Genomic DNA, 10,338 nt, shown 5'->3' on the forward strand with positions numbered 1-10,338 from the left:
TTTCCAGTGCCATTAATGTTGATCACGTGTGCACCGCCTGGAAACCCCCGACTGGGGGCTCCCGACTGGCTATATTAACGTTTAGTGACGCTGGAAAGCCCCGCACAAAAAAGGGAAGTAAAGTACAAAGCGGGCACAATCGTTCGAGCTTGGTGTGCAAACATGCTAATGCCTTGATTGCAGTGTTATTCGGAACGCCTTGTTACAGTTGACCACTCGTGCTCTAAGTGCTTCGGATGGGAATCGTAAAACTGCAATTGCCAAAGGAAAGTTCAATCCAGCAGAAATACGCCGGGTCAAGTCCATAGCAGCCAGATCATGTAAGTCAATGGATTAAAATTCAGTTGGCTTCATAGTCTGATTTATTTGACAACTACTATAGCTGTTAATAGGTAGATCTGTTGACATATCAGTTAATCTGCTAAGATTGTGGTTTGATAATGGCAGTTTTTGTTATATCTGTACCATTGACCTCACTGAAAGTAAAAGTGAAATCATTGTCGGTTGAAAACAAAATTGTTCGTCCCAGCCACTGACAGAGTGTTTGTGTCAATAATATTGCCGCTACACATAACTGACTATTAAATGTAGTTGAAGAATTTAAATGCTCAAAGGGCGGCCATTTGACGGCGCTCGAGGATATCCTACTTACACGTGTAAATATATTGTTCCCACTGTCGACTTACTCGCCTTCTCCTAGCAACAAACCAGCATATGTTCAGTGGCTTTAATTCAGATTTTCTAAACGCAGCAACAGAGTGCAAAACAAAGAAAGAGGGGGCTAATTCAGTAAGAAATTTTGAAGTTAAACCAGAATACGACATATACAGCCCCATGATCAGTATGCTTCAGAAATGACGCGTCACAAATCGAGATATCGATCGGAGTTTCACTTCCTCTTTCGCGTTGTTTGCATTGTGTCTATACATATACCGCTTGGCTGCATAGAAATGGGCTTGTAATTTTGACAAAGAAAATCAATCTGCTCATGCCATTTTCTCTCCATGAGTCACTCACAGCCTTTAAAAGTCTGATCGATCTGTAATATAGGTATAACATATCTTAACAAAAAAATTGTCAGAAGAATCCGTATGAGAAGAAGGAAAACGTACGAGGGTGTACAATGTATACACCTGACCGAATAACGACTTTTTATTTGACACATTTCAGTCGTAGTTTTCTGAAGATTACACGGTCTACGGTCTCCTCCACTCAAAATGCAGTCCAGACTACATGACGGTTTCACTGTACAAAAGCTCAAGTTCAGGACCAGAAAGGTCCCCAAGACGTCCTCCATCCCGCTCATCCTACCGAACGACCTGAAGTACAACGGATCTAAGGGTACGGTGGAGAAGGTTCGCGGTGCACGCCGGAGTACCCTGTGCGTTGTACCGGAGGCACTGGAGCTGTTAGAGGGGATAAAGGGACCCGTGAGCGCGCTGTCGATATGTGGGCCGTGTCGCACGGGGAAAAGCTATGTCCTGTCCAGGTAAGTCAGCGTCAGCGTCAGCGTCGGTAAACCTCTTGCAAGTATATCGCCTAGTGTGACGGGGAGGTCCCTAGACGTCTACTTGTGGGAGGTGCAGAGATTTTTCCCATAAACAATTTAGTACTTACAGTCACGGAGTAATTAAGAAGAAATACTTTTAAGATGGTGTCTTCAAGATAAATGAAAATAGACGCATACACACCAGTATGCAACAGGAATTCTCAACCCCACTCGCACAGCTCGCCTCGTCACGGTACACATGTACATGTAACGTTACATCTCTTAAAATACATAGTTAGGCCATGTTTATTGTGCAGCGATTGGACTTTATAAACGCATGCTCCATTCATTACTATGTTTGGTTTGATAAGCTACGGTACTTTTTGAACGGAATGGAATGCCCTCATGATCCGCTAGTAGGCCAACATCACCAAAATATGGCTTTGTAGCCAGCTGTACTATAACTGTGTGTTACATGTAATTTCCTCTTCCGAGTGAATTATACATGCAACAAGGAATTGATGATAGGATTGGCAGTAAGGATAGTTTCGGTACATGATTTGTAGGTTGCTGGGCTCCGCAGACGCCTTTGAGCTGGGGCACCGCTGGGACCCGCAGACGTTCGGCATATGGATGGGCACCAAGGTACTGAAGGGTGCGGACTTCACTATCCTGCTACTGGACACGGAAGGGATAGGTATGGAATATGCTGATGTTGCTATCATTACACCTGTATTTTACCCATTTCAATTATCTCGTTTACAGCCCTCTCGCGAGAGATTATCTGCGCAAGATTCCAATCTTATTCCAACAAACGCCTATGCTCTATGGTAAAATATCTCTTAGAGCTTTGTGTTGTTGTTATGTATTGAATCTCGCATTAACGTCTAGCTATTTTTTTTTTCTGACAACAAGCGTTTCCCCTTTATCACAGACGCGTCAGGGGGAAGTGCAGACCAGGACGCCAGCATTTTGGTGTTAACTATCCTGCTGTCTTCTCTCCTCATCTACAACTCGCTCAACGTGCCGTACAAGGGGGATCTGGAGAAGATGCAGTGAGTAGCGAACCTTTCTGACTTAAACGTGCAGAATGAATAGATCAACCACACACCTGTTGTCTGACCAATCAATTTACGCCCTCGTGATTAGTTTCAAATGAAGGTCGCTGATTGGTCAACGCACTCTGGCCATATGCTAATCACTTTTAAAACACGTGCACACTCTCTGGTGATACAGATGAAACCGTTTACACTATGATGAAACTGCAACCACTCTGCTTTTCTCGCATTCTAGATCCTTCCGGGCAACTAAACTTTTGCTTTTTTTTGTTTACTAGTCGATTTCACTTTTGTGCACCAGGTGTTTCATCAAGTTGGCTAAAGGTGTGACCGTGAAGAAAGGACAGAAGACGCAGATGTCGGAACTCCGTGAATTTTTCCCTGACTTCCTGTGGCTCTTGCGGGACGTGTCACTCATGAGCACGGACGAGAACGGGCGAGAGATCGACCCGACACAGTACCTCAAGACTCGGGTAAGTACCTCATATCTGTCACCTCTGTAATATGGCTCCTAACGTTACTATCTTACTGGCGGGTACGCACATTCACACGGCACATGTAACGTTTCTGTGCTGAATGTCCCAATCCAGAGCTCTGGTCCCAATCTGCATGGGACAAGCATATGGCAGCTGCAATGTCGTTACGTTATACACCTTGTCTCCAATTCTCAGGTTCTCGCGCGTGGTGAGGACTTTGAAGAGACACCTGGCGACATGGTAGGGCGCGCCATCCTCACGTCGTTTCCATCTGTGGAGTGCTTTACTCTGGAGCGTCCTTCCGATAATAAGCAAGTCATGAACAACATTGCTGACCACACAGACAAGCTGAACCCCGAGTTTAACAAGGGCGTGGAGACACTCATCGGCCTTCTGCTGCAAAAGTCCCGCCCCAAGAGGGGATACTACAAGGGGTCGACTGTCAACGGTGAGGGGTGCAACTTGAGAGCAACATACAACAGTGATAGTAGCCTGGTATAACCTATTATAGCTTCCGACTCTCTTTGTCTGCTCACGCAACTATTTGCGTGAGAAGACAGAAGAGACTGGGCAGCTGTGTTATAGGTTTAGATACGAGGTTACAGAAATGACGGAATACAGCAACATACACACATATGTGTATTTGATGTAGTTCGCTGTTTCCGTTGCATTTCACTGCTAAGAACTTTTAAACGTGAAACATGTCGGTTGTCTCTTCTCCCCATAGCTACTTTCTGCAAATTCTAGATTCTCTTTGAAATAACATCGGCTGTTTAACTTAAGATGAGCACAATGTTTATTGTACAAAAGAAGTCTTGCTAAGGAAAAACTGTACGTTTGGATTGAATTGTAATTATGAAATGTGCTTTAGCGTAGTAAATCATAAGCAGATAGCAAATTATTGGAATATTGCCAGCATGTACCAGGAGGCACCTAGTATCTATATTTGAATGTACATTATCATAAAACTGATATTTGACGTGTCCATTTGTTGAAGGTATCGCCCTGAGCCTCATGGTGAAGCAGTACGTGGAAGCGGTCAATGACCCGCAGGCCATCCCCGCACTGGACAACACCTGGAGGAACACCATCCAGCTCATGCGCAGTAGGGCCATCGAGGAAGCTATCCAGGAGTACAGAGAAGAGATGGCGGTAAAACAAAATTCCATGTTACACCATCAATAAAGATAGTCGATGGCAAAACTTTGGATTTGTATCTGAAATGACTGTTTCGTAATACGGTACTGTATTTACTTATCTGTGTGTAATGATATGCTAAAAAAAGTATATAACGTTAGCAATAAGTGCACCGGAGATCTTCTATGCGTTCTTCCAAAAATTTCTACAGCATTCCAAATATATTAAACTGAACACTTTCTCTTTGTAATGGACCATTTTCGTAACACTATCTTTAACAAATTGATTGTAAACTTTTTGTAAAATACGTCTCACTTTGTTTCCCATGTGTTTTAGGCTGGCATTGCGACTGTTTCTCAGGGCACAGATGTCCAAATCATACTGGATGAGGACATTGAGGATGAGATGTATGGTATTCTGTACTTCTGACAATTGATATATATATAGAGAGAGAATCATACCGAAACTTTCTCTGTTTCTAATACACACTGTTTCCTATTGACAACCTATTGAAAGAAACTTATGTCACTTTTTTCTCATCGCTTTGGCTCATATCATATGTTTTACTGTTGTTGCTTTACTATCAAGGGAGTGGGATGTTTTGCGTCTGTGTGTGTGTGTCTGTGCGCTTGTGTCTGTGCGTTTGTGTTTGCGTTTATAAGGCTATATACATGGAAAGTGTGCAGTATAATTGCCCTGTACTTTAAGCTTGTTGTTTTATTGTTTTACTCCAACCCGCAGGCATTAGGAGAAACAAATACTCCTTCTGATAAGGAATTATTTTATTGTAATGTTATATTTTGCCCCAGGGATGAGGCCTTGTCGCTGATGAGCATACACAACAAGGCATTCACAAAAGTCACTTCCTGCCTACTGGATAATATCGGCCATTTGGGCATCGGTTCTGGTGACCTGGACGAGGAGAGCGAAGGAGTGGTTCGGGAGATGCAGGAGCGACTGGGTGGGTAGATCATATGTGCCAAAAGAGCGCCGTTGTAGTCGGTTATTAACAAAATACTGTGTCATTGTAGACACGTTATATATCCAGTAGTTAACTAAAATTTAGTAGAGACCGGTACCTTGCCATTAAGACTGTAACTCAATTTTTCTTTGTCATGAGCTCCCCGTTCTCTTTTTCGTCAGATTGTAGATGTAAGTGTGAACACCATTGCATGTGATAGCTTATCTTTCAAGTCCGATATTGCAATACTGTATTTTGAAGCCATTCTAGTATTGTTTCCTCCTGAGACAAGATTTCTGTTTGAAGGTGGAGAGTTCCAGGACAAGTTCATTTGAAAATGTTGCTCTATACATGAGCACTATGTTGTAATCCGTAATGTCATTTGATGTTAGAGAATTGCTGCTCTAACACGAGTGCCCAACCATGACTGTATTCTTTGTGCCTTTTCTAGTTCGCAGGGAAGAGCGCACGATTGAGTACGTCGGTGACGACCTCGTGACCAGACGGCAGCAGGGCATGGTGGTGGTCGGTGGGGAGCTGTACGGCTTCCTGCAGGAGAACCGCAGCCGGTCCCGCGCTTTCTGCACGGAAATGTTCAACACCTTCTTTGAGCCGGTTCAGAAGAAGATCGAGTCCCCGCCCGCCGGGTACGACTTCAGGGGCGCGCTGGACGAGCTGGAGAGGACCCGGGAGCAGTACCACCGGTGGGCGAGAGGGCCCGAGAAGTGGGCGGTTCTACAGGAGATGACCAAGAACTGGGACTCTCTCCGAGCTAACATAAAAAAGATCAGAGGATACCAGGAACAGGTCAGTTACTAGGGACGTTATAATTCAGATATTTTCTAAAATGGGTATAACTGTTGTAAATTATATTAGTATGAGACATAGGAAAATGTAGCGCATATTTTCTTAGCTTGAAAGACAGTTCGACAATTTGAGTCCAATCACTGTGTTGGAAATAACGGTTCCACTTTGCATATTGTTTTACTTCTCCAGCTGATGTTGGAACAGGAGAGAGCTCACCAGGCCGAGCTGGAAGCCCAGAGGAAGAACAGAGAGGCCAGACGGCTGTACAACCAGCAGCAGGACATGCAGCGGGCTCACAAGGAGACTCTGGAGAAGATGAACCAGCTCCACAAGTGGCAGATGGCGAAGGTTGGTCAAGAAATTTAAAGGAACGGAAACAACGTATTCTCATCTAAGTCATATAAGATCTTGGCATAGTGATGAGACTAATGGTTATGTCGAAATGTTGTGTGTGTGTGTGGGGGGGGGGTGCTGGGAGAGGGATGAAGGTAATTGAAAAATCAATGTATAATACCCAATGTGCATACCTCTCTATTCGGATGGAAAATTGAGTTTGAAATGTAGAGGCCCACTAACCTTTATTTCAGTATGTTGTTGTGACGTCGTTTTTGAACTAGCACAGTGTCTGTTGCAGACTTTCCCAGTCCTTATCGCTATTTTGTATGAAGGTTTGTTCTAATAAGGACCTTTGTTGTTACCGTACCTGGATACAACCAATTGCCTGCTATGTCCTGCTGTAGAAGCCATGTCAAGCTCAGTTTGCATGTATTAATTCTTCATTGGTTGGGCAGATTCAGCCGGTTGAATGTTCCCATATCTTTTCAGGTGAAAATGGAAGGAGAGGTTTGGCGATGGGGAGAAGAACAGAAATTCGAGGACTTCAGACAGGCGCAAATGGACGAGATGGCAAATCTAAGCAGGGTAATTGTGTCTTTAATTCATATACATTCACCATGAAGTACACAAATGTATTTAACAAGTTCCAGATCCGAATATATTACCGTTTTGTCTTTGAAAATAGATAAGAGCCAACAACTACAACAATGGCTGTTGGTAGAAGGTCAAAATCGACCTTGAATTTTGTCTTCCCTATGCCTACGGACTTATACGTCGCTATCCAACGAAAGGTTTTGCTGGCAAAGCCTGCGCAAATGAGAACACACACAAACACACAAACACACGCGCGCGCACACACACACACACACACACACACACACACACACATACACACACACACACACTTAAACCTCCTTCACGACGGTAACAATTGTTCTTTTATCCCTCTAAGGAGTTGCAGGGGAGACATGACAGGGAGGTGCAGCAGCTGAAGTCCCGGATGCAGAGGCAGCAGGATGAAATGAACGGCAAGATCCGGGAACTTAACAACAGGCTCAGACAGCCACCACGTTAGTATTGTTCATGGGTGCGTGCAGAAAAGGAACAAAACGTTTCATGCCAAAGCGTATTACATGTTTTCCATCAAAGTAATGCTTCTTTTTCTTCTTAGACGAAAACTAAGTATTTGATATGGTTTTATTCTTCATAAACTATGCAAGAAAGTTGCAAAGTATGATTGGCCATGCATCTTATCTTTTTTCATTGTCTTTTTTAAGAGCCTTGCCTTATATTGACATCTAATGATTGTTATACTTTGGCGGGTTTTTTTATTAACTGCACGATAACTGCACAAACATAGGGAGCTGAAACGTGCAAATAAGTGACCTAAACATGGAGACATGATAACTGTGCATTGTTTTGTATTCGTTATTTGTTATTTCGCCATATATGAATCCTATATCATGGGTGCTATCAGAAATGAGCAACAATAACACTATTATAGTTAACAGGCTCTTTCGTTCTGTCCCCAGCGCCACCTCCTCGACGTCGTCGTAAGGGTGGCTGCGTCATCATGTGACTGAGTTATACATGTACTAGTCAGTTGGCGTGCAGTCGAGTGGTCGTGCGACCTGGTATATTTGATGTGTTTTCTTACCTCCAAGTGACGTAGAAAATTCAATATTAGTTTCAGCATTTGTGTAGTTAAGAGCCATATAACGTTATCATATTAATCTGCGGAACATACATATGATATACACAGAAAGTCTCGATGCTCAGCTGATATCGTTAATCACGTGGACTAAAGCTTGTGCGTAGATGTTTGTAACGTTAAGTGTTGGTCTTGCTCAGAGTGAAATAAAATAATCATGATGATAGACTCTTTCTTCCTCAGTAGTATAGATCTCCCTACCTTACACTTACACTGTATAGAAAAGTGGCAAAATTCACTATTCTTATATATATATATATATATATATATATATTGTACATCCTAATATAAGGAATCATTTATGGGTATCCTTTTTGTTGGCGTGTTAGAATATCTATTCGAAACATGAATTAAGTGACAAAACGTACACCTACCTAATTTCCTTCCAAACAGGTTGTTTCAGTTGTTCAGTGTTAGAACAATAAGTCATTACAAAACAAACAAGGAGACCTCATATCTCCATTACACAATCTGATTATGTAAGTGATTTCCACATTTATATAATCTATGTTTGGTTACGTACACATTTAGACAACTTGCACTGGTCACAATGTTGATTGTGCAATAATTTGATCAAGTATTTGAGTCCTACAATGGCAAACACTACACATATAGATTTCTTTCATTGTGTACATTTCTGTCTAAGCTACATACATGCCAAATATTACCTAAATTTGTCATTCCCTTGTCCAGTTATTCTCCCTGGAATATTTTTAGAAAAATACCCCTGCAGTTCCAGAGCAACCTGCTAGGGGACCCAAACATGCACGACGCACATTTTGTATTCCTTACATCACAAGCTATCTGCCACAGAAAAATCAAAATCATAGCACATCCAGGTCAAAAGATACAAAAAATGGAATTTCTGCTGCAGTACCAAGGTCACATACCAGGGGGCCCAAAATTAAGTTTGACCTTCGTCTTCTCAACACATACCCACATACCAAATATCATGGCAATGAAGCAAGAGGTTCTGGAGTTATGCCGTCCACAAATATCCAGAAACACAAACAAACACACACACAGACGTACACACAGACAGACGCACCCAAAACTATATCTCCATTTTTCATGGAGATAACTAGCGTTTCACGACCTCATAAATTTGACAATACTATTTACGTATTATAATTACTCAGCCCGAAAAAAAACGTGTAGGGATGCCTATAAGAATGTCAGTGAATTGCAAATACCTCGGAACTGCTCATAGGAATAATCGGCTTTTGAACATAGTGCAAAGGGACAACAATCGGTACCGGTGCCGCTACTGAAATGGTAATATTTGTCATATATACATATGTATATCGAACGTTTCGTGCTGAGGTATGAGCATCCCCGCAACAAGAAATGGGTTTCCCCGCCAACCCTTGGCTGACCTCCTGTGCGGATAAATGATTTATCCCCTTGCCCTCTGGTTGAACTTGGCAGTAGGACAAAGGTTAACCAGACAATCCCCGGCACAACAAGTATGGCTGGTGTAAGACGACTGCTGGGGGCTGTCGGAAAATCGTTAAGACAGGGAGTCAGTGAGGCATCTTCGAATCTTCCTTTCATTCAAACAACTTACGGATTCACCAAAAAGGTAGGGTACGTTGTTGTTGTCGCCATTGTACAGAACAACTATCTGGATAGATTTGGCGGGTCTGCTTGTTGGTTCCACTTCCTTAACCATTAAGTAAGTATATGATAACAAACCAAGGAGGCTCCATAATGTACACACTCTAGAGGTAGTCAAGCCGGCCATGCATGTGTGTACGTATTATCATGACCGTGAATACACATTGTAATGGTATCATAACACAGATAATGCAATTACGCAACACACATGTGTATCACATTACTGAGTATGAAGCATATATGATATAGTCCTTCGGCACTTAATATACAAAGAAGCTATACGTATCATGTTTATACAAACGCTACCAGATTTGAGTTGAACACACGTGAGAAACACTGAGAATGATCAAAAGGATCCAAAAACAATCTGATGATAGGAAACTAGAACTTGCAATGTACACAGTCAGCCGTCCTAAAGTTTCTTTGTTGTCGGACGAACACGCCCCTTGCCGATCGTTACCTGGCCTTTCTCTGGCACCGCAAAAAAGATGTTTGGATCGATTTCATTACCCCACCTGTCAACAATACAGCAATGGTTGCATGTTGCCAATGGACCAAACGTTTTAATGCTGCTTACACTGATATGGAGAAAGAGACTTGTCTCAACGAAAGAATCTTGTCTCTGCGTTGTTAAAATGATATTGTTCTCATCTAGTTTAAGATTGACACATATAGAAGGGTATGTTTCATCTAATTGTTTCGTCTTTTGATTGTTTTTCCTTTGCCAAAGCTACAAAGCACCTATG

The 10,338-nt window shown here is 42.5% G+C and overlaps 1 protein-coding gene across 2 annotated transcripts; it reads left to right on the forward strand.

Annotated features, from left to right (window-relative positions):
- The first annotated feature begins 159 nt into the window (after positions 1-159).
- Positions 160-8,129, forward strand: LOC118427490 (guanylate-binding protein 1-like). Of its 2 annotated transcripts, none has more exons than XM_035837319.1 (14): positions 160-320; positions 1,171-1,489; positions 2,056-2,186; positions 2,424-2,544; positions 2,849-3,020; positions 3,219-3,471; positions 4,021-4,175; positions 4,497-4,567; positions 4,970-5,121; positions 5,573-5,928; positions 6,118-6,276; positions 6,754-6,849; positions 7,217-7,334; positions 7,797-8,129. In XM_035837319.1, exons 2-14 carry the CDS (start codon positions 1,218-1,220, stop codon positions 7,841-7,843), a joined length of 2,103 nt encoding a protein of 700 aa, XP_035693212.1. In that variant the 5' UTR covers positions 160-320; positions 1,171-1,217; the 3' UTR covers positions 7,844-8,129. The 2 variants fall into 2 exon arrangements, with proteins under 2 accessions (XP_035693212.1, XP_035693220.1); XM_035837327.1 differs by having other exon boundaries at positions 161-320; positions 7,217-7,351.
- The last annotated feature ends 2,209 nt before the right edge of the window (positions 8,130-10,338 follow it).

The sequence above is a fragment of the Branchiostoma floridae genome, chromosome 1 (genome assembly GCF_000003815.2).
Source record: "Branchiostoma floridae strain S238N-H82 chromosome 1, Bfl_VNyyK, whole genome shotgun sequence".
Lineage (NCBI taxonomy): Eukaryota > Metazoa > Chordata > Leptocardii > Amphioxiformes > Branchiostomatidae > Branchiostoma > Branchiostoma floridae.

Excerpts from the sequence above, each read along its gene's own strand:
- LOC118427490 (XM_035837319.1), top strand. The coding sequence starts at position 1,218 with ATGCAGTCCAGACTACATGACGGTTTCACTGTACAAAAGCTCAAGTTC. Across the intron at positions 1,490-2,055 it reads AAAAGCTATGTCCTGTCCAG|GTTGCTGGGCTCCGCAGACG; the intron begins GTAAGTCAGCGT and ends CATGATTTGTAG. Across the intron at positions 5,929-6,117 it reads TCAGAGGATACCAGGAACAG|CTGATGTTGGAACAGGAGAG; the intron begins GTCAGTTACTAG and ends TTACTTCTCCAG.